Source organism: Oncorhynchus mykiss, chromosome 30 (genome assembly GCF_013265735.2).
Source record: "Oncorhynchus mykiss isolate Arlee chromosome 30, USDA_OmykA_1.1, whole genome shotgun sequence".
Classification (NCBI taxonomy): Eukaryota; Metazoa; Chordata; class Actinopteri; order Salmoniformes; family Salmonidae; genus Oncorhynchus; species Oncorhynchus mykiss.
Window position 1 is genome coordinate 3,930,943 of NC_050570.1, and position 23,629 is coordinate 3,954,571.

The 23,629-nt window shown below is 42.8% G+C and overlaps 4 protein-coding genes across 22 annotated transcripts in view; 1 reads left to right on the top strand and 3 right to left on the bottom strand.

The window, feature by feature from the left end:
• Positions 1-263: 263 nt before the first annotated feature.
• LOC110521161 (transmembrane protein 138) lies at positions 264-6,213 on the top strand. 5 transcript variants are annotated; one of them, XM_021598587.2, is made up of 6 exons: positions 264-417; positions 1,183-1,608; positions 3,777-3,999; positions 4,138-4,309; positions 4,446-4,521; positions 5,246-6,213. In XM_021598587.2, the coding sequence occupies exons 3-6, from the start codon at positions 3,872-3,874 to the stop codon at positions 5,356-5,358; spliced, it is 489 nt and encodes a 162-aa protein (XP_021454262.1). In that variant the 5' UTR covers positions 264-417; positions 1,183-1,608; positions 3,777-3,871; the 3' UTR covers positions 5,359-6,213. The 5 variants fall into 5 exon arrangements, with proteins under 5 accessions (XP_021454262.1, XP_021454267.1, XP_021454264.1 ...); XM_021598592.2 differs by lacking the exon at positions 1,183-1,608 and having other exon boundaries at positions 276-417; positions 3,777-4,003; XM_021598589.2 differs by lacking the exon at positions 1,183-1,608 and having other exon boundaries at positions 276-417.
• LOC110521162 (transmembrane protein 258) lies at positions 5,885-9,629 on the bottom strand. 2 transcript variants are annotated; one of them, XM_036968997.1, is made up of 4 exons: positions 9,497-9,629; positions 8,896-9,005; positions 8,139-8,268; positions 5,885-6,086 (listed from the first exon to the last, which is right to left on the bottom strand). In XM_036968997.1, exons 1-3 carry the CDS (start codon positions 9,497-9,499, stop codon positions 8,142-8,144), a joined length of 240 nt encoding a protein of 79 aa, XP_036824892.1. In that variant the 5' UTR covers positions 9,500-9,629; the 3' UTR covers positions 5,885-6,086; positions 8,139-8,141. The 2 variants fall into 2 exon arrangements, with proteins under 2 accessions (XP_036824892.1, XP_021454269.2); XM_021598594.2 differs by lacking the exon at positions 5,885-6,086 and adding an exon at positions 7,302-7,433 and having other exon boundaries at positions 9,497-9,628.
• Positions 9,630-10,762: 1,133 nt separating this feature from the next.
• LOC118945787 (filaggrin-2-like) lies at positions 10,763-17,360 on the bottom strand. Of its 9 annotated transcripts, XM_036968901.1 has the most exons (3): positions 15,620-17,360; positions 15,360-15,392; positions 10,763-15,295 (listed from the first exon to the last, which is right to left on the bottom strand). In XM_036968901.1, the coding sequence occupies exon 3, from the start codon at positions 14,418-14,420 to the stop codon at positions 13,758-13,760; it is 663 nt and encodes a 220-aa protein (XP_036824796.1). In that variant the 5' UTR covers positions 14,421-15,295; positions 15,360-15,392; positions 15,620-17,360; the 3' UTR covers positions 10,763-13,757. The 9 variants fall into 9 exon arrangements, 6 of the variants coding, with proteins under 6 accessions (XP_036824796.1, XP_036824795.1, XP_036824791.1 ...); XR_005040895.1 differs by having other exon boundaries at positions 10,763-12,962; positions 13,007-17,360; XR_005040893.1 differs by having other exon boundaries at positions 10,763-12,361; positions 12,491-17,360.
• Positions 17,361-18,516: 1,156 nt separating this feature from the next.
• The window catches only part of LOC110515904 (myelin regulatory factor-like), a 110,282-nt gene continuing 105,169 nt past the window's right edge, over positions 18,517-23,629 (bottom strand). For 5 of the 6 annotated variants that reach the window (XM_036968500.1, XM_036968502.1, XM_036968501.1 and 2 more), the window contains exons 20-24: positions 22,805-23,165; positions 21,623-21,685; positions 20,530-20,635; positions 18,785-18,859; positions 18,517-18,692 (exon numbers count right to left, since the gene is read on the bottom strand). In XM_036968500.1, the coding sequence (XP_036824395.1) occupies positions 18,597-18,692; positions 18,785-18,859; positions 20,530-20,635; positions 21,623-21,685; positions 22,805-23,165 (701 nt within the window). In that variant the 3' untranslated portion in view covers positions 18,517-18,596. The remainder of the gene's footprint in view (positions 18,693-18,784; positions 18,860-20,529; positions 20,636-21,622; positions 21,686-22,804; positions 23,166-23,629) is intronic. The other variant, XM_036968503.1, reaches the window with a different exon arrangement.

A 23,629-nucleotide genomic window follows, 5' to 3' on the forward strand; every position in this document is an offset into this window, starting at 1 on the left:
TGATAATCTTAATCGGCTAACATTAGTGTTTGTGCATTTTAAAGAATATATGTAATAAAAAAAACACTTTAAAAAACACAAAGGCTTCATAATTCATTAAGGTAACGTTAACTGACTGCTATTATCTCATAGAACAAAACAAAACGTATACGATCTCCTAAACCTGTTAACCTCAAGACCTTATTTTTTGTAGACGTTTTAATTCCAAAAATCTCCTATTCTTTTTCATATTCATCTTGTTACCATGGGGATGGCTGAACGAACGAGAGGGGATTTATTTCCGGGTTTCAGGACGGAGATGGCGTTGCCATGGTATTCGAAGAAAAGCCCGCAAAGCAAACACTGCCTTTGGCTTAAGCTAGCTAATGAACTAGACGACGGTGACGGCTCAATACTTCGTCCAACCCGTAAAAAAAGGTAACATTCATTATACGTTTTTATTTTATAGTAAAAAGCAAACTTCAGCGCCGATGACAGTGTTGAATAATGCTGTTAGTTTTTTCCCCTCATAGGCGCATGCTAATTAGCTAGCGAACGTTAGCATGCTTGCTATTTGTTCGGGTCCCTAGCTAATGTTCGTTTTGTAACTCAGTATTGTATTTTACGAACGTTAACGTTACACTACTTATCATTTAAGATTTAACTAGTTAGCTATCTAATAGTCCGTCTGTAAGAACTGTGAGGTTAACTGCCCAAGTGTTTTGACTCTCGCTAGGCTTGAGTCTGATTCCTAGATCATGTGAACAACAACAACGTTTGATGCTAGTCAGCTAAAATTAGCTTGGCGTAACGTCAGTTTAGAAAGGATGGCAGCCAAGAAACGACAACAGACGGTGAGTGGTGTCTACTACACAGACACCCGCGTGACTACGAAATAATTGCATTAGTCAATAGGATGCCATTTGGCACATCATTTTATTTAATCTGTAATCTTTACCGTGACCTCTCCTTGGCTGTTTACCTGTGTAACAGGTTTAGTTCACGCTATCTTTGCGTTAACTAGTTACACAGCGCTTTGGCTCTTGACCAGAAGAACGGGAGGACAGCAGGGAGAATGGTTAGGTTATCTTTAGCTCTGAAATACTATTGTCAAGACGTTTTTACCATTTTAAATCCATATGGCAGAATCCTTGTCCAAACCTAAACCAACCATTTTAAACAACTCTTCACATCTCATTTCAGGGAGGACTAGATGGCTAGATTGGGAAGATCATGATGAAGCTGAAAACCTGTCTTGTATTCTCGTCTCAAAGTGACTCCAGTCCCATCTGTTCAGTTTGGCTACCAGCAGATTTAGGACTGAAGGGCTCTCTGCCTGGATGACAAGCACACAGCCTACGTCCCTGAACACTGGTGAAATTGCACAGGAACGAAGAAGATGGAAGGACCTCTGAGTTTTAATTTTTTGTTTTAACAGAACATGAAATTTGACTGTAATTAGGAGTTGAATGAATGTTTTATAATACTAAATGAAGATTTAAAGGCATCTAAACATCAGTGGGTTGTGGAAACCAAAGTAAAGCTGGTTACCAGGCTCAAGGTGGGGAGACGGGTAGCCTGAAGGGCTAGCAACCGGAGGGTCGACGGACTGAAATCCAGAGCCCTATAGTAAGTATGTGGTTTGAGGAGTTAGCGAGGTAACTTTGGTCAACTCTTGAGTTCAACTCAGAATAACCGGTTCCACAAAAGTGGCTCACCTTTTATAGCCAGGTACATTTTAATGTCGGCAACAAGTCCTTCAGTGCTAAACTGCTCCCGGGCGGGCTTACTCCATTTATCCTGAATGAAGTGTCTGAGCCACGAGTTGAGGCTCATCTCCTTTATTTCTAGGTAGACAATCGATATTAAATATTTTATTAATCAAATAGTTTTTTTGTGTGCTAAAGATATATTCATGTTAATATCTATCACGTTACCTATTTAGTAATAACAGAATGCATTTTAAACTTCACGCACAGCACAACTTGCAGGTGACTTAATACAATTGTTTTATCGATTGGTGTGGGGAGGAGGGGTGCAAACTAGTCACCTTTCGGCAAAATTCGTGGTTTTGAATCCCAAAATAGGTGACCTACGTGATTCGTGTAGATCCAATGAGAAAGGTTTGGGATGGGGGGGGGGGGATGGGGTTGGATCACTACTGGCTATAAGTGAACAAGTGATGCACGTTTGGCGCAATACTGTCTGTATCCAAGACTCAGCCAATCGTTTGCATAACAACAGAATGCAAAGCAGAGGCAACCAATTTACTAGTTACAGCATCAGCGTGCGCTCTGGAAAGACAGCTTGCCAGTTACAGCAGCGCGTCCCCTGAACGAAAACGAAAAGGTATTTTTTAAACCTTTTATTTAACTAGGCAGGTCAGTTAAGAACAAAGCATTTTTGTCTGCAGTGATCGGTTTGTTTCAAGGTGTATGTGGCGGTTCTAGCTTGTATGCCGCCCTGGGCGAACCCTCCATATCAGCGCCGTGCCGCCCACGGCTACGTGCCGCTCTGAGCGGCTGCCCATGTCGCCCGTACCTAAATCCGCTACTGATTTTGTAATTAGTCTCCTATGTCTTATTCAACTAGTATTTTTTTTAAAGTGAAAGGATAATAACTCGGCCATAGTTGTTCTGAAATATGTATTACTTGCCAACATTTCACTCCCTCTGTTTTAATATAACACACGCTTATTAATTTCGGTTGCCTATCCTGACGTGAAGTTTGTTCTGTAGTAAGTATTTGATTCCATGTGTCACGGAATGTATTTGACTCAAGCCACAAACTTAAGGAAATTAGCCACTATCTTAATTCATGTGGAAAATATACAATATGTGGTTAATTTTCAGAATGAGAGAATTAAGTGAAAATGAAGCGTTGCTTGTTAAACAAGTGGATTCAGGGACGAAGTGTAGCTGGGCCTGGCTTAAGCTGGAGGCAACTATGGAGATGAAAGGAACATCACACACTTTCCCTCTTTGCAGTGAAGTCTAGGCAACCAATAACATTGGATTGCTTTCTTTACATTTGTTTAGCTATGAGTTCGGTTCAACATGAACCACTTTGTATTTTACACACCGAGACTGAAAGATCGTGTAGATCATATTCTGTGTTTTTTAATTAGTTAAAACCTGCATTTCCTCCTAGCAGGGATTTTTTTCTGCATGTTTCAGCGCAAAAAAAAAAACTTTTTTGGTCCCTCACCCGTTTGCATCCCTGAAAAGGTGCTTGCTTGTGCATTGAAGCACATCACCACCGACGAGATGAACAATACGTAATAAAATAAGGCATTTCTAAAAGCCTATTTCACACCGTAGCCTGCTGAATTCGTAAGATAACTTTACTTTCGTTTTGGCACAAATAAAAATGCGGCACTGATTCTCCCGCGGATTGATGTCTCAGCGTTATCTCAAATGAAGAGTTCTGTGTTCGACTTAGCAGCACTGATTCTCCCCTGGCTTGACGTTTCAACATTTTGTCCCAATGAAGAGTGCGGCGTTCAACCACGCAAGCGCAGTTATACGTCTGCTAGCGTTAGCAGCAGGCGGACTAGCAATATCCACCGTTGTAGTACGGCTGAAGCTTGAGCTGGAATGTGCAGCTGGCTAGCTGTAGCTTTAGTCGTAGTGTCCCCTCGGATAGCTGTCACTACGGAGCAACACAGGCAGCCCAATTCGGCTTTATTTGTTTAACAATTTTTATTTTGATCTGTTTTCAGAGCTGATCTGATTGGTTAAAAGACCAATTACTGGAAAAAAATAAATAAATCATACTTGGTCTGTCTGTAAACGCAGCCGGAGACGGAGAAGCTAGAGGCTGTGGACGTGTGAAGTTAATCCCAGCTGTGTGCAGGTGTTCCTGGGCTATGTAGCCAGACTTACCCCCGAGCATGCTCCAGACCAACAACTACTCGCTGGTCCTTCTGGTCCAGCTGGGTCTGCTGACCTATGACCTGTTCGTCAACTCCTTCAGCGAGCTGCTCAGGGCAGCGCCCGTCATCCAGCTAGTGCTGTTCATGTAGGTACATTGTTTTTGTAGTTATTAAAACATTATTATATAAAAATAAAAAAACATATTTAATATCTAGTTATTTGACTTTTTGTTAGATGTTCTTACTGGGATTGTAACTGTGTTTTTATAACCTGCGTGTTCCAGTATCCAGGATATAGCCGTCCTGTTCAACGTGATCATCATTCTGCTGATGATGTTCAACACGTACGTGTTCCAGGTCGGCCTGGTCGCTCTGCTACTGGAGAGGTTTAAAGGCTTGCTGGTGCTGTCTGCCATCTACCTCACTCTCAGCATCTCCTTTCACTGCTGGGTAGTGGTACGTGCAGAAACACACACAGAAAATGATTATACAGTAACTGTCAGCAGAAAAAGGGACATTATTCCCACCTGTTGAGTTTTTTTTTTTTATAAACATTTGATCACGTCTGCTATTATTTTGTTTGCTTTTTTAGAACCTGAGATGGCTGGAATCGAATCGTTTCATCTGGACGAACGGCCTGCGGGTCCTCTTCGTCTTCCAGAGGGTTGGTAAGTTCTCAGATGAAAAGAAAGACCCACACACTGGTCTCTTGCCAGCATGACTTAGGTTTATTCAGCCTTGTGTATCGGCCTGTTGAGGCGTAATAAGCGGTCGCTTCTTTTCACGAGACTACTTAGTTAACGCAGCGGTTTTTCACGAGACTACTTAGTTAACGTAGCGGTTTTTCACGAGACTACTTAGTTAACGTAGCGGTTTTTCACGAGACTACTTAGTTAACGTAGCGGTTTTTCACGAGACTACTTAGTTACCGTAGCGGTTTTTCACGAGACTACTTAGTTAACGTAGCGGTTTTTCACGAGACTACTTAGTTAACGTAGCGGTTTTTCACGAGACTACTTAGTTAACGTAGCGGTTTTTCACGAGACTACTTAGTTAACGTAGCGTTTTTCACGAGACTACTTAGTTAACGTAGCGGTTTTTCACGAGACTACTTAGTTAACGTAGCGGTTTTTCACGAGACTACTTAGTTAACGTAGCGGTTTTCACGAGACTACTTAGTTAACGTAGCGTTTTTCACGAGACTACTTAGTTAACGTAGCGGTTTTTCACGAGACTACTTAGTTAACGTAGCGGTTTTTCACGAGACTACTTAGTTAACGTAGCGGTTTTTCACGAGACTACTTAGTTAACGTAGCGGTTTTCACGAGACTAATACTAAACAACATGTTGGTTTATTTTTAGTTTGTGAGTCGTGTAACTTGTTGTCCTCAGCTGCAGTTTTGTATTTCTACGTGTACAAACGGACAGCAGAGTGTCTGGGCGACCCGCGGCTCTATCAGGATTCTGTCTGGCTGAGGGATGCCTTTGCCAGAGCTCGTCAGTGAGAAGGAGGAAATGGAAGGAACAATTACACCCCCCCCCCCAAAATGACTTATTACCAGGCGAGGCCTGCCAGGCTCTGTGGTGACTCACTTGCCTGGGTGAGCCATGTTCGTTAGGCATGAAACTGAAACGGGGAGGGACTTCCCTGGCCTTGTCCAATAAGAAATGGCCATTATTGTTTTCTCGCTTCAAAGCGGTTTGCCCAACTGAAAATGACTCGGGGTTAGGATGGAGCTGACGGAGAAGTGAGAAACGGCAATGGGTTTGTACAGCAGGATGGATCAAGTCAATGTACCACACTACATGAATATGGACTAATGTTGTAACAAGAAGACAAGACACTAAAGGACAATCTGAGGCAGATATTTTTTTAAACAGTACATTTATAATGACAGCTATTAATTTAGTGTTTTTACTAAGATGGAATAAATTAGCATCCCAAATTGCACCCTATTCCCTAATATAGTGCACTAAATGGCGAATAGAATGCATTTTGGGATGCACGCCTGGTTCTGTGAACAACAGGTTCTGTGAACAACAGTGTATAAGAGTTGTTACTGGTCCCCTCTCAGGTGAGAGAGGGGAAGTCCTGGGGCTCGACTCCATCCAGTCTGTGTTGTAGCATCAAGGTCATTTCCTGGTGAGGGCCACGTTTACCGTGAAGGAAGTCTACGCTATAATGCTGATCTTCTGCACTACACATTGAATGAAGCCTCTGGTTCAGTTTGTCCTGTAGATAAGATGTGCTGTTTACAAAGTTGATGGATATTTGTTTTTCAAAGTTCAAATTTTCAATCAAACACTTTTTATATCTTTTTTTATTTTATAAAAATAAATGTTTTGTTTTCTTAACTCGTCTGAATTGTAAATGGTCAAACCATAAAGGAAGTAACCCCACTTACTATGACATCATACAGAATAGTTCTCCTGAAATCCAGACCTGTGCTAACATTCCACTCTTGTGTCCATATGACCCTTTTACTCAATACTTTGTTGAAGCACCTTTGGCAGCGATAACAGCCTCGCGTCGTCTTGTGGTCTGTTGAAGGTATAGCCAGTGGCCTTGCAGTTAGGATCTAGGCCTGACCAGTCGCCACTTTACGAATATTACTAGTTACGCTATCACAACAGTCACAAATAAACTGCAGTCTCTGACACACAGGCTTCAATACAATGAGAGATTGTCATTTGGGCATAAGACCCATCGTCTGTCCGGCTCTCCTCCGTGACCCGGAAATAGATAAGTGATCGAGGAGTGTCAAGTCAGTAGGTGAATGTAAAGGTCCTCTGTCCGGCTCGCCTCCGTGACCCAGAAATAGATAAGTGATCGAGCAGTGTCAAGTCAGTAGGTGAATGTAAAAGTCCCCCCCCCTCAATAGTATAGCCGTGTCCTTCACAGTGGATTCAAAAGCTCTTCTTCTGGAAAGTAAAAATCACGTACCTACGGTAAAACGGTATGCTACATATCATTAGATCTGAAACGTCTAGCTTTATTAGTTATTGGACACTTGTAAAAAGTCATTTGCCTGATGAACTTGCGAGTGGAGGAGAGTTTTCATACAAACGCCATGTTTCCTCGTCGCCTCCGAAAGATTATTATAGTCAGTGGTCTGTTCTGTTGTAGTTGACTTGACTCGATTCTAAACCGCTTCCTGTCCTGCCTCTCCTCCCTGATTGGACGGGACACTGGATGAAAGCCAATAGGTTAGCAGCGTGAATTGTAAACACACTCAACTTTGAAGATGCCTCTTATACTATTATTATTATTATTATTATTATAATAATCTTACTACTTATACCTCTCTCATACTAGGGGGACAGTATCACTAATGCTACAATCCTATTTTTAAAAAAAAAACAGCAAGTCAATCCAGAAGAATTGTCAAAATTTCACCAGATAAAAAATACTATATGCAGTTTTGTACAAATGGCTTTTTAAAAAACATTTTTATTGAAAGGTCACCCCAATCCACAGCCCCCCCACAGTGCAATCCAATCCATAACCATCTTGTAGTGGAGCCCATTTCATGTCCTTCTCCTGTTCCACTGGAATGTTCTTCTGTATTAATCTAACAATCTGACGACACACACACACACACAGAGAGAAGAAAAGACAAAACACTATGGTGAATGAGTTAACTTTAAAAAGGTAGATCTAGGGACATGACCATAAGGGTGATGTATGACAGGAACAAAGATTAGAGGCACAACTATTTGAGATTTGTCACGCAGCTGGCACGTCGCTAGAGAGAGCCGCAATCTCAGTAGCCTACCGGTGTGATACTTGCGTCACACGCTCTGTTTGTGCCACTGTTTATGATAACGTCATATCACGCGAGTCTCTGTTTTTTAAAAATGGTTCTGATTTGTATTGTTGATTGAGTGTTGCACACGTCTCCAGACTCAGACATCTTGCCAACTCTTATGGGTCATTGTCAGAATCAGAAAACGTTACATGTCCTCGAAAGAGCCATTCATTTTTTTTTTTGCAGCAATCACAAACAAGGATACCTAGTCAGTTGCACAACAAATGCATTCAACCGAAACCTTTAACCCAACCCTTCTGAATCAGAGAGGTTAGGGAGCTGCCTTTAAAAAAAAAAAAAATTGGCGCCCGGGGAGCAGTTGTTGTTGTTGTTGTTGACGGCCTTACTCAAGGGATGAACAGCAGATTTTTCCGGTTTCGGGGATTAAAACTTTTTTAGGTTCCTGTCCCAACGTTCTAACCGCTAGGCTCCTGCAGCCACATTTTATAGAAGAGTCGCCATGATCACTTCCTTACCCGTCAGACATAGATGCCGACCCACAGTAACAGAAACAGCACTCCGAAGCCCATGAAGAGCGACGCCACCAGGGAGATGAGCAGCTCTTTGAACACGTCTCTGGTGTATTTAGTGGACGTTACCTCGTAGCTGAGAGAAACGTTAAGGTGATAAACAAAACAGGTAACGCTCAGATCAGGTGGTTCCCCCCCCCCCCCCCACCCCCCAAAAAAAAGAAGCCAATTCTGAATTAACTCAAGACTAAATGTATTTAATGAGATATTTCAGGTTTTTGTGTTTAGAATGTCACATCTCAGTCAATCCATGTACAGCGCATTTGGAAAGCATTCAGACCCTTTTCCCCCACGCTTATGTTACAGCCTTAATTCTAAAAGTGGATTCAATAGGCCCCCCCACCTACACACAATACTCCATTATGACAAAGCAAAAACAGATTCAGTAGTCCCCCCCCCCACATAAGAAAATATGTAAAAAGGGAACGGGTCAATGCGCTGTACACTAAACCTTTAAGCTGGTTTTTATCAATGTTCTTCAATCCTAGAAACACATTAGTACTGGGCTGGAACAGAAGCTTCATACTCAGTGTGCCCCCCCCAGGACAAGGTTTGAAGAACACTGATTCCAGAAACACACTGACGCGACTCATGGCGGCAGTGAGAAAGCCCAAACATTTTAAAAATTGTGGGGGTTCACATTAACTTACAAACGGTCAAAATAAACCGGTCACTGTGACGATAGACGGCCGTGGAAGGATACACAAAGAACCACGCAGTGAAGAACATCCCGATAGCCAGTAGGACCACAGTGAGGTGGGGGAAGACTGCTGGGTTCACCGGACTGGTGTATCTGGTCATGGCCTCCAGCTCCTGGTGGAAGAACAACAGAGACACATGGAGAGAGATTCACCTCACTGTGTGTTTCTGCTTTAGGACATCTGGACAATATTCCACATGTATAAATAAAACAAATGTTTTGGGTTGAAAATGACTAGCTACGGTACACATCAACCAGCTTATTGACTGACTATCATCACAGTTGAATAAGATATAGTCTCCCCTGGAAACGTCTGTGGCTGGATGTTTACTGCTCAGTTATTTAACATAGTTACTGTATTCCCATCAAAACATATTTACTGTTATTCGATGAACTGACAGCTACAAACATAACGTCGAATGACAAGCCAATGTTGGCTAACAAAAAGCTATATCCATTGCAACAACGGAAATGTCTCGCTTCAACCATTTTAATCAATTAACTGTCAGCTTTTCATTAGGACAAATGGCATTACGTAGCTATAAGCAGCATTTCATATTCACGTTATTCTTAGAAAACCGTGCATTAGATACAAATCCCTTACCATTTTGTTGAGTTGTTGCTTGCTTGCTCCTACTGCAGAACCAAAGAGGAAAGAGCCACGTCAGTTCTCCAGAGGTTCTCTAGACAACATAAAAAACACTTGGCCGCCACCTAGCGGGCTGGAGAAAAACACTTTCACTCCAAATCCATAGTTTATTTATTCATTGATTTATTCCCAAACGTATTCCTTTACCTGAAATGATTTTGTGCTAGTGGGATCTAATCTCTCTCTCTCTCTCTCTGTCTCTCTCTCTCTCTCTCTCTCTCTCTCTCTGTCTCTCTCTCTCTGTCTCTCTCTCTCTCTCTCTCTCGGTCTCTCTGTCTCTCTCTCTCTGTCTCTCTCTCTCTGTCTCTCTGTCTCTCTCTCTCCCTCTCTCTCTCTGTCTCTCTGTCTCTCTCTCGGTCTCTCTCTCTCTCTCTCTCTCTCTCTCTCTGTCTCTCTCTCTCTGTCTCTCTCTCTCTGTCTCTCTCTCTCCCCCCCTCTCTCGCTCTCTCTCTCTCTCTCTCTCTCTCTCTCTCTCTCTCTCTCTCTCTCTCTCTCTCTCTCTCTCTCTCTCTCTCTCTCTCTGCAAATGGTTAAAGTACAAAATGGAAAATAAATAAACATAAATATGGGTTGTATTTACAATGGTGTTTGCTCTTTACTGGTTGCCCTTTTTTTGTGGCAGCAGGTCACATATCGTGCTGCTGTGATGCACACTGTCTCGCTCTCTCTTTCTCTTTCTCTTTCAATTAAATTTAAATTCAATGCAAAGGGCTGTATTGGCATGGGAAACGTGTTTGCATTGCCAAAGAATTACACTCACAAAAGTTTTAATAGAATATAGACATTTCAAATGTCATGTACAGTGTTGTAACGATGTGCAAATAGTTGAAGTATGAAAGGGAAAATAAATTAACAGATAAATATAGGTTGTCTTGTTTGTTCTCCACTGGTTTCCCTTCTCTCAAGGCAACGGGCCACAAATCTTGCTGCTGTGATGGCGCACTGCGATATTTTGCCCAACAGATTGACTCTGTTGCCCAACAGAGTTGATCAATGTTTGATTTGTTTTCAATTTCTTTGTGGGTCTGTTTGATCTCATTTCAGCCTCTTCCTCTCTCTCTCTCTCTCTCTCTCTCTGTCTCTCTCTCACCCTCTCTCTCTGTCTCTCTCTATCTGTCTCTCTGTCTCTCTCTGTCTCTCTCTCTCTCTTCTACAATAAAATATGTAGACCTAAACTCCCCATGGCCCCATGGCCATCCCATCAACCAACCAAAATACACATTTTGTTTTCAATCAATATTTTATTCACTGCATTCATATTATGACAACATCTTTAACACAAAAAATACAAAACAGCAAAGGTTCCAAAATAAATGTAATGATCGTGTATTAAAAACAAAGTAAGAGGTAAGACTAAAAATCACACATTTATAGGGAGGACTTTAAAAGCAGGAACAGGAATAGTATAGAGGTGAATGAAGGAGGGGTATTTATGTTTTCATTAAGTATTTTAGTGCTCTGAAGGGCTTTAAGCCATAAGAATTAGAGTAATAAGATAAATGTATTTTTAAAAAATGAAGTAAAGATTTAAAGTGTCATTTAACACCTGATTTCCTTAACAAAAGCCACATCTCAATCGGTGGTCCAGGTGTGACAGGGTGTGACACAGGATGGCCTTTCCTCTTTAGGTCTCTGCTGTTTCTCAAGCAAGACGGAGCCCGATGACATCACGGACTCCCACCAGACAAACTCCTTCAATTCTCTACTCTCTCTCTCTCTCTCTCTCTCTCTCTCTCTCTCTCTCTCTCTCTCTCTCTCTCTCTCTCTCTCTCTCTGTGTGTGTGTGTGTGTTTTCTTATCCAGTGAGACAGGTAAAAGCCGACTAGCGATTTTGATTGGCACAGAGTTTCATAATATAGCATAACAATGTTTACATATGAATAATATAACAACAACAAGGATAGAGTAACAACAGTCAACATTATAATGATATAACTAAAATAACATAAAAAGGAGCATACATTGTTACAAAATGAAGCTACACAGTAACATTTAATGAATTTCTAAACCATTTGAAAACAGGTGGAACCATTTGGAACCATTTGGAACCATTTGAAACCAGATGGAACCATTTGGAACCATTTAGAACCAGTTGGAACCATTTGAAACCAGTTGGAACCATTTGGAACCATTTGGAACCAGTTGGAACCATTTGGAACCATTTGAAACCAGTTGGAACCATTTGGAACCATTTGGAACCATTTGAAACCAGATGGAACCATTTGGAACCATTTGGAACCAGTTGGAACCATTTGAAACCAGTTGGAACCATTTGGAACCATTTGAAACCAGTTGGAACCATTTGGAACCATTTGGAACCATTTGAAACCAGATGGAACCATTTGGAACCATTTGGAACCAGTTGGAACCATTTGAAACCAGTTGGAACCATTTGGAACCATTTGGAACCAGTTGGAACCATTTGAAACCAGTTGGAACCATTTGAAACCAGTTGGAACCATTTGAAACCAGCTGGAACCATTTGAAACCAGTTGGAACCATTTGAAACCAGTTGGAACCATTTGGAACCAGATGGAACCACCCAAGAGAGCATAAATCAGTTGATATATACAATGCTATATGCTGGTTTTACTGTAAAGGCTGGCTGGTGCATTATAAATAAGCTAAAATATTACACTGTACTCATGTATGTCAACATCACATTGGTAATACAGTATAGTACAATGTCTTTATATTTTGTCATGTTCAACGAAATATATTCATTTGATTATGTTTTTTATTATTTATATTTCTCATGACACAACAGGTCAGGTGAGAACTTCAACACACCTGATCTTAGAAGGACTGTGTTCAATACACCTGTTTCAACACACCTGATCTTAGAAGGACTGTGTTCAATACACCTGTTTCAACACACCTGATCTTAGAGGGACTGTGTTCAATACACCTGTTTCAACACACCTGATCTTAGAAGGACTGTGAATACACCTGTTTCAACACACCTGATCTTAGAAGGACTGTGAATACACCTGTTTCAACACACCTGATCTTAGAAGGACTGTGTTCAATACACCTGTTTCAACACACCTGATCTTAGAAGGACTGTGTTCAATACACCTGTTTCAACACACCTGATCTTAGAAGGACTGTGAATACACCTGTTTCAACACACCTGATCTTAGAAGGACTGTGTTCAATACACCTGTTTCAACACACCTGATCTTAGAAGGACTGTGAATACACCTGTTTCAACACACCTGATCTTAGAAGGACTGTGTTCAATACACCTGTTTCAACACACCTGATCTTAGAAGGACTGTGAATACACCTGTTTCAACACACCTGATCTTAGAAGGACTGTGTTCAATACACCTGTTTCAACACACCTGATCTTAGAAGGACTGTGTTCAATACACCTGTTTCAACACACCTGATCTTAGAAGGACTGTGTTCAATACACCTGTTTCAACACACCTGATCTTAGAAGGACTGTGTTCAATACACCTGTGTTCAATACACCTGATCACAGTATCAGAATACTTTGTTAACTTGAGGCATTCAGATACCAGATGTCCAAAGGGTCCTTCATCACACATGTATATAATAAGTAGTGTATAGTTACGACATATGAGGAACATGGTCGATAGTATATCAAAGAGGGGAGTGGTCAGTGAGTAAAGGGAAAGACAATAACTCAATAACAATAATGAAAAACTCTTTCCAGAGGAGGATATAAACATGACTTCGGGGACAGGGTGTTGTTTCCCGTCAGAGAGGGGAAGACAAAAAGTGTTACACAGATTTAGAGCAATCAATGCAAAGGCCAGAATAATATTATAGTCCAGTGTTTAACATCTATAACTCATTCAGGAAGGTGTTAGAGTGACCTCTGGACTCATTCAGGAAGGTGTTAGAGTGACCTCTGAACTCATTCAGGAAGGTGTTAGAGTGACCTCTGGACTCATTCAGGAAGGTGTTAGAGTGACCTCTGGACTCATTCAGGAAGGTGTTAGAGTGACCTCTGGACTCATTCAGGAAGGTGTTAGTGACCTCTGGACTCATTCAGGAAGGTGTTAGAGTGACCTCTGGACTCATTCAGGAAGGTGTTAGTGTGACCTCTGGACTCATTCAGGAAGGTGTTAGAGTGACCTCTGGACTCATTCAGGAAGGTGTTAGAGTGACCTCTGAACTCATTCAGGAAGGTGTTAGAGTGACCTCTGGACTCATTCAGGAAGGTGTTAGAGTGACCTCTGGACTAATTCAGGAAGGTGTTAGAGTGACCTCTGGACTCATTCAGGAAGGTGTTAGAGTGACCTCTGGACTCATTCAGGAAGGTGTTAGTGTGACCTCTGGACTCATTCAGGAAGGTGTTAGAGTGACCTCTGGACTCATTCAGGAAGGTGTTAGAGTGACCTCTGAACTCATTCAGGAAGGTGTTAGAGTGACCTCTGGACTCATTCAGGAAGGTGTTAGAGTGACCTCTGGACTCATTCAGGAAGGTGTTAGAGTGACCTCTGGACTCATTCAGGAAGGTGTTAGTGTGACCTCTGGACTCATTCAGGAAGGTGTTAGAGTGACCTCTGGACTCATTCAGGAAGGTGTTAGTGTGACCTCTGGACTCATTCAGGAAGGTGTTAGAGTGACCTCTGAACTCATTCAGGAAGGTGTTAGAGTGACCTCTGGACTCATTCAGGAAGGTGTTAGAGTGACCTCTGGACTCATTCAGGAAGGTGTTAGAGTGACCTCTGGACTCATTCAGGAAGGTGTTAGAGTGACCTCTGGACTCATTCAGGAAGGTGTTAGAGTGACCTCTGAACTCATTCAGGAAGGTGTTAGAGTGACCTCTGAACTCATTCAGGAAGGTGTTAGAGTGACCTCTGGACTCATTCAGGAAGGTGTTAGTGACCTCTGGACTCATTCAGGAAGGTGTTAGTGACCTCTGAACTCATTCAGGAAGGTGTTAGAGTGACCTCTGGACTCATTCAGGAAGGTGTTAGAGTGACCTCTGGACTCATTCAGGAAGGTGTTAGTGTGACCTCTGGACTCATTCAGGAAGGTGTTAGTGTGACCTCTGGACTCATTCAGGAAGGTGTTAGAGTGACCTCTGAACTCATTCAGGAAGGTGTTAGAGTGACCTCTGAACTCATTCAGGAAGGTGTTAGTGTGACCTCTGGACTCATTCAGGAAGGTGTTAGTGACCTCTGAACTCATTCAGGAAGGTGTTAGTGTGACCTCTGGACTAATTCAGGAAGGTGTTAGAGTGACCTCTGAACTCATTCAGAAAGGTGTTAGAGTGACCTCTGAACTCATTCAGGAAGGTGTTAGAGTGACCTCTGGACTCATTCAGGAAGGTGTTAGAGTGACCTCTGGACTCATTCAGGAAGGTGTTAGAGTGACCTCTGGACTCATTCAGGAAGGTGTTAGAGTGACCTCTGGACTCATTCAGAAAGGTGTTAGAGTGACCTCTGGACTAATTCAGGAAGGTGTTAGAGTGACCTCTGGACTCATTCAGGAAGGTGTTAGAGTGACCTCTGGACTCATTCAGGAAGGTGTTAGAGTGACCTCTGGACTCATTCAGGAAGGTGTTAGAGTGACCTCTGGACTCATTCAGGAAGGTGTTATAGTGACCTCTGGACTCATTCAGGAAGGTGTTAGAGTGACCTCTGGACTCATTCAGGAAGGTGTTAGTGTGACCTCTGGACTCATTCAGGAAGGTGTTAGAGTGACCTCTGGACTCATTCAGGAAGGTGTTAGAGTGACCTCTGGACTCATTCAGGAAGGTGTTAGAGTGACCTCTGGACTCATTCAGGAGAATGTTAGTGACCTCTGGACTCATTCAGGAGAATGTTAGAGTGACCTCTGGACTCATTCAGGAAGGTGTTAGAGTGACCTCTGGACTCATTCAGGAGAATGTTAGTGACCTCTGGACTCATTCAGGAGAATGTTAGAGTGACCTCTGGACTCATTCAGGAGAATGTTAGTGACCTCTGGACTCATTCAGGAGAATGTTAGAGTGACCTCTGGACTCATTCAGGAGAATGTTAGAGTGACATCTGGACTCATTCAGGAGAATGTTAGAGTGACTTCTGGACTCATTCAGGAAGGTTGTAGAGTGACCTCTGGACTCATTCAGGAAGGTGTTAGAGTAACCTCTGGTAACCCTTTCTTTCTTGTTCGGTTATACAAGACCCAGATCACAAAATGGATGCCTCTATAGGCTCAGACATGAACAGCATTCAATCAAGTCCATGAGCTGCTTCTGTCTGGAGATAAGATGACAGCCTTCCTGTTTTATAGAGAAAGATAAGGCACCAGCGGTTTAAAAAAAACGCAGTTCAGATGTCAATACTTGTGTTGTCTAGTCTTGAAAACCAGACCCTAAGTTGGAGCATTTGAAAATTGTGGGAGGCAAAGCAGATGTCTGGAGAGACTACGGGAGAGACTATCAACATGTCTGGAGAGACTATCAACATCACGATCCAGAGCAGAAAGTCATCTCTGATCTTCTACCATTCAAACAAAATAAAACAGAAAATATATAGCTAAGAAAGTACTTCTTAAACACACATTGTATTTGGCTAGTGGTTAAGTATTATTAAATCCAGTGGGCAAGATACAGTGTGAAAATGTCCAGTGTTCTTGTAACATATCGTCCCTTGTTGGACCTGATCAATGCCGTTATCAGCTGCTGGGATTCTACAGTATACAGCGCATACCAATGTCACCGTACAGTGTATAGAATTAGAATCATAGAATCAGAGTCATTCTAACTCTGTGGTTCCAGTACAGTGTATAGAATCATAGAATCATAGAATCAGAGTCATTCTAATTCTGTGGTTCCAGTACAGTGTATAGAATTAGAATCATAGAATCATAGAATCATAGAATCAGAGTCATTCTAATTCTGTGGTTCCAGTACAGTGTATAGAATCATAGAATCATAGAATCAGAGTCATTCTAATTCTGTGGTTCCAGTACAGTGTATAGAATTAGAATCATAGAATCTTAGAATCAGAGTCATTCTAATTCTGTGGTTCCAGTACAGTGTATAGAATTAGAATCATAGAATCAGAGTCATTCTAATTCTGTGGTTCCAGTACAGTGTATAGAATTAGAATCATAGAATCAGAGTCATTCTAATTCTGTGGTTCCAGTACAGTGTATAGAATTAGAATCATAGAATCATAGAATCAGAGTCATTCTAATTCTGTGGTTTCAGTACAGTGTATAGAATCATAGAATCAGAGTCATTCTAATTCTGTGGTTCCAGTACAGTGTATAGAATCATAGAATCTTAGAATCAGAGTCATTCTAATTCTGTGGTTCCAGTACAGTGTTTCAGAGCACACAATGTGTCTGCTGAGAGCAGACAGTGTATACCATAGACAGACAATATGGGTCCTGTAGCTATGGTGTATACAGTGGTCTACCGTTTCCAGTTATCTGAGTTCATCTCCAGTCTTATCAGTCTTATCATGCTCCAGTCTTATCATGCTGAGTCATTCACTTCTTGTAGATTTGATATACTCCTGTGATTTAATGCATTTCAATTAAAATGTGTTTCTTAGCATTTCTTAGCTATACAGGTAGCTGGATCATCAGCTATCTGGATCATCAGCTATCTGGATCATCAGCTATCTGTATAGATAAATCAGATTTCTGAATGTATCCGTAGCTGAGTTTGTTTCAGCTTCACGGTAGTGAGCAAACCTGCTTTTTAGTTCAGTTTCTCTAACACCCTCAAAATCAACTCTGTTCATTCTTCCCCTCTAATCAGGGCCTGATTTAGACCTGGGACACCAGGTGGGTGATTCCCCTCTAATCAGGGATTGATTTAGACCTGGGGATACCAGGTGGGTGATTACCCTCTAATCAGGGATTGATTTAGACCTGGGGACACCAGGTGGGTGATTCCCCTCTAATCAGGGCCTGATTTAGACCTGGGACACCAGGTGTGTGATTCCCCTCTAATCGGGGACTGATTTAGACCTGGGACACCAGGTGTGTGTAATGAATGATCAGGTAGAACAGAAAACCAGCAGGCTCCGGACCTCGTAGGGCAACAGTTGATCTGCTCTAACAGATAGGTCAGACTTAATTCTGGTATCTTTCACAAAATTCCCAGATTTTCCAAATATCATGTTTTGAAGGTTCCAGATTTCGTCACTTCTGATTGCGGGAATCTTCCAAACGGGATTTCTAGAAAACCGGGGGATTTCGTTACCACAATGCATAGACAAAATAATGTTTGAGACAAACTTCTACAGTAGTATATCCAAATCCACTGACTATGGTGCCATCTGGGAGGATCCAGACAGGAAGTCGAGACATACAGCAGCCCAGAACGGAATGTAGGTCTAATGTCCTGTCATCTGCTGACATACAGTGTTCTCACTAGAACCAAATGCATTAAACCATACATTCAACACAGGGTTTGTGTTTTCAGTCATAAGGAATGGTTAGAGTGTACAGGAGACACAAAACAAGTTCAGGAAAATGGATATTATAAATTACACAAAGATCTATAAGCCATAATATAACACTATAGCATTATGATAAACCTAGGTTTCATACAATGAAGTGCATAGGAGCTGTAGTTTGGTGGATATGTTTCTATACAGGACAGGATGGATAGAAGAGAGAGAGAGAGAGAGAGAGAGAGAGAGAGGGACAGAGAGAGAGCGAGAGAGAGGGATGGGATAGGAGGTGTAGTAGTTAAAGGGATAGTTGGGATTTTATCTACTTCCCCAGTCAGATGAACTCGTGAATACCAGTTTTATGTCTCTGTGTGAAGAAAGTCGCTAAATTGTTCCTGTGGACTTCCAGTCATTGAGCTATATGAGAACAGCTAGAATGCTAGCTGTTCCTGTAGACTTCCAGTCATTGCGCTAACGCTAGTTAGCATTGGCTCGCAAAACTACCTCTAACTTCATACTGGACGCAGAGACATAAAAATGGGTTCATCTGACTCTGGGGACGTAGACAAAAGCCCCCCCCCCCCCCCCCCCCCCCCCCCCTTTAAGAAACCCTGAGTCAGGGGATAGGCTAGATTCAAAGCAAGCACACAAGTTTGCATGCTTAGTTCCCTCTCCTCTCATGCGCAGCTGCTTTGAATGAGGAAGTTGAAGTCAGAGTATGGTGGTGGTGTGATGGATACATTCTCCTCCTCTGCGCCACACCTCACTTCACTCTGCCAGGAGAAGATGAAGATGAAGATGAAGCAACTTTAAATCCTTTTTTTATTTATTTTTTATTATCAAATATAATCGAGTCAATACTCACAGACTCGGCCACTCTGAAGTGATAGGTCACGTCCTGGAATGACAGGACAGATACTGGCCACAGGTGATCTGTTCCCTGAGGAGAAAGAGGTCAAGAGGTCAGTTAGTAGCTCCATAAGCAAAGTCATCAACAACAGGGTCGGGGTCAATTGGACAGCTCATCGTCAACTCAGCCCATTTGAAAAGTATCGGAATTACCGTTTACTTCCTTAGTTGAAATAGAACGAACCCCGAACCCTGGTCAGTGATGAACTCAGCAAAAAAAAGAGGACCCTGTCTTTCAAAGATAATTAGTAAAAATCCAAATATCTTCACAGATCTTCATTGTGAAGGGTTTAAACACTGTTTCCCATGCTTGGTCAATGAACCATAAACAATTAATGAACATGCACCTGTGGAACAGTCGTTAAGACTCTAACAGCTTACAGACAGTAGGCAATTAAGGTCACAGTTATGAAAACTTAGGACACTAAAGAGACCTTTCTAATGACTCTGAAAAACACCAAAGGAAAGATGCCCAGGGTCCCTACTAATCTGCGTGAATGTGCCTTAGGCCTGCTGCATGGAGGCATGAGGACTGCAGGTGTGGCCAGGGCAATAAATTGCAATGTCTGCACTGTGAGACGCCTAAGACAGCGCTACAGGGAGACAGGACGGACAGCTGATCGTCCTCGCAGTGGCAGACCACGTGTGACAACACCTGCACAGGATCGGTACATCCTAACATCACACCTGCAGGACAGGTACAGGATGGCAACAACTACTGCCTGAGTTACACCAGGAACACACAATCCCTCCATCAGTGCTCAGACTGTCCGCAATAGGCTGAGAGAGGCTAGACTGAGGGCTTGTAGGTCTGTTGTAAGGCAGGTCCTCACCAGACATCACCGGCAACAATGTCGCCTATGGGCACTAACCCACCGTCGTTGGACCAGACAGGACTGGCTAAAAGTGCTCTTCACTGATAGGTCACAGTTTTGTCTCACCAGGGGTGATGGTCGGATTCGCGTTTATCGTCGAAGGAATGAGCGTTACACCAAGGCCTGTACTCTGGAGCGGGATCGATTTGGAGGTGGAGGGTCCGTCATGGTCTGGGGTGGTGTGTCACAGCATCATCGGACTGAGCTTGTTGTAATTGCAGGCAATCTCAACGCTGTGCGTTACAGGGAAGACATTCTCCTACCTCATGTGGTACCCTTCCTGCAGACTCATCCTGACATGACCCTCCAGCATGACAATGCCACCAGCCATACTGCTCGTTCTGTGAATTATTTCCTGCAAGACAGGAATGTCAGTGTTCTGCCATGGCCAGCGAAGAGCCCAGATCTCAATCCCATTGAGCAAGTCTGGGACCTGTTGGATCGGAGGGTGAGGGCTAGGGCCATTCCCCCCAGAAATGTCCGGGAACTTGCAGGTGCCTTGGTGGAATAGTGTGGTAACATTTCACAGCAAGAATTGGCAAATCTGGTGCAGTCCATGAGGAGGAGATGCACTGCAGTACTTAATGCAGCTGGTGACCACAACAAATACTGACTGTTACTTTTGATTTTGACCCCCCCCCCCCCCCCCCCCTTTGTTCAGGGACACATTATTCCATTTCTGTTAGTCACATGTCAGTGGAACTTGTTCAGTTTATGTCTCCGTTGTTGAATCTTGTTTGCTGAAAATAAACGCAGTTGACAGTGAGAGGACGTTTCTCTTTTTGCTGAGTTTATATGTTATATTGTATTAAGTGTATAGATGTACCTCAGTGACTTTTTTCTCTCCAGCGTGAAGCTCTGTCTCTGTGTGGTCAGGACACAGACGTCCTCTGGTGGCGCCACACTGTCTGACCCACACGCTGGCGCTGGAACTGGGGACAGAGGGAAGGATGGTGGCATGTCGTTACAACATTGTGAAGAAACAGGAACTGAGGACAGAGGGAAGGATGGTGGCATGTCGTTACAACACTGTGAAGAAACAGGAACTGAGGACGGAGGACAGAGGGAAGGATGGTGGCATGTCGTTACAACACTGTGAAGAAACAGGAACTGAGGACAGAGGGAAGGATGGTGACAAGTCGTTACAACACTGTGAAGAAACAGGAACTGAGGACGGAGGGAAGGATGGTGACAAGTCGTTACAACACTGTGAAGAAACAGGAACTGAGGACGGAGGGAAGGATGGTGACAAGTCGTTACACGCGTGATCAATAGAAAAGGTGTAGTTAGTAAATCACCTATTTTGTGTAACAAAAACAGGTTTGTCTGCTTGGCAACTACATGTAAACACATGCAGCCGTCATGGACTTCATCATGACTGTAGATAGCTGAGTTGTTTTGTTGTTTTATGTCCTGTGGTCTGGCCATGGCTACTCACATCATGTGTAGAGTGATCTGTAACCATGGCTACTCACATCATGTGTAGAGTGATCTGTAACCATGGCTACTCACATCATGTGTAGAGTGATCTGTAACCATGGCTACTCACATCATGTGTAGAGTGATCTGTAACCATGGCTACTCACATCATGTGTAGAGTGATCTGTAACCATGGCTACTCACATCATGTGTAGAGTGATCTGTAACCATGGTTACTCACATCATGTGTAAAGTGATCTGTAACCATGGTTACTCACATCATGTGTAGAGTGATCTGTAACCATGGCTACTCACATCATGTGTAGAGTGATCTGTAACCATGGCTACTCACATCATGTGTAGAGTGATCTGTAACCATGGTTACTCACATCATGTGTAAAGTGATCTGTAACCATGCCTACTCACATCATGTGTAGAGTGATCTGTAACCATGCCTACTCACATCACATGGAGAGTGATCTGTAACCATGCCTACTCACATCATGTGTAGAGTGATCTGTGACATGGAAGAGTTCTTGATTGCGGAGAGTGGTACGGTATAGCTGTAGATAAAACATAAAAGTCATTATGTAATGCAGTCACACAAACCCCAACAGTACAAGCAATTTATCTTTATTGACATTTGTAATTTTTTTATTTAACCTTTATTTAACCAGGCAAGTCAGTTAAGATCTAATTCTTATTTACAATGACGGCCTACCAAAAGGCAAAAGGCCTCCTGCTGGGATGGGGGCTGGGATTACTAATACAAATAAATGAAATATTAATATAGGACAAAACACACATCACGACAAGAGAGACATCACAACACTACATAGAGACCTAAGACAACACCATAGCAAGTCAGCAACACAACACTACATAGGAGACCTAAGATGACACCATAGCAAGGCAGCAACACAACACTACATAGAGACCTAAGACAACACCATAGCAAGGCAGCAACACATGACAACACAACATGACAACAACATGGTAGCAACACAACCTGATAACAACATGGTAGCAACACAACATGGTAGGAACACAACATGACAACAACATGGTAGCAACACAACATGGCAACAACATGGTAGCAACACAACATGGTAGCAACACAACATGGTAGCAACACAACATGGTAGCAACACAACATGACAACACAGCATGTTAGCAACACAACATGACAACACAGCATGGTAGCAACACAATATGGTAGCAACACAACATGGTAGCAGCATAAAACATGGTAGCAACACAACATGACAACACAACATGGTAGCAACACAACATGGTAGCAACACAACATGACAACACAGCATGTTAGCAACACAACATGGTAGCAACGCAACATGACAACACAGCATGGTAGCAACACAACATGACAACACAGCATGGTAGCGACACAACATGTTAGCAGAATAAAACATGGTACAAACATTATTGGGCCCAGACAACAGCACAAAGGTCAAGAAGGTAGAGACAACAATACATCACGCAAAGCAGCTACACCCGTCAGTAAGAGTGTCCATGATTGAGTCTTCGAAATGAAGAGATTGAGACAAAACTGTCCAGTTATGTCAAATGTCTATAATATAATGTGTTTCACAAAGGTTTTGCGTTCCAGTCGAAACTACATTTGACTCATACAGTCTAAAGAAGAACCACACAGGGAGACCCACCTGCAGCTGTCAGGATGGGGACAGTTGTGTGATGAGATGTGTTGGTCTGTCTCCAGGATGTGTAGATCTATAAGGGAAGGGGATGATATTTCCCCTGCTTCCTCCTCTGTGTTGCTGTGTGTGTTGTCCCGGCGTTGTCTCCGAGGCAGGGTCTGTTGGCCTCCAGGCCCACCCGGTCCAGGCAGCCGGTTCGTGGCCCCCCCTACAACCTCCAGGTCTCCTGCAGGGGCAGGGGCAGGTCTCTTCGCCTTGGACAGGTACATGGGGGCGGAGGTGTGGCTGAGACGGTTCCGGTAGCGTCCGTCCTTGTCCACAGGCCTGGACTTGGCCTTCTTGTTGATACTGCCCAGACTACTCAGCTCTACAGGAGAGAGGAGAGAGACTGGTGTCATGAATGAACGCAAGTTGATATATTTGTTGTTTATGAAATGTTTACTCACTGCCTATGTATGGGTTATGTATGGGTCACATATAGGTTACGTATGAGTTATGCATGGGTCATGTAAGGGTCATGTATGGGTTACATATGGGTTATGTATAAGTTACGTATGGGTTATGTATGGGTCATGTATGGGTTATGTATGGGTCATGTATGGGTTATGTATGGGTCATGTAAGGGTTATGTATGGGTCATGTATGGGTTATGTATGGGTCATGTATGGGTTATGTATGGGTTATGTACGGGTCATGTATGGGTTATGTAAGGGTTATGTATGGGTTATGCATGGGTCATGTAAGGGTTATGTATGGGTCATGTATGGGTTATGTATGGGTTACATATAGGTTACGTATGGGTTATGTATGGGTTACATATAGGTTACATAT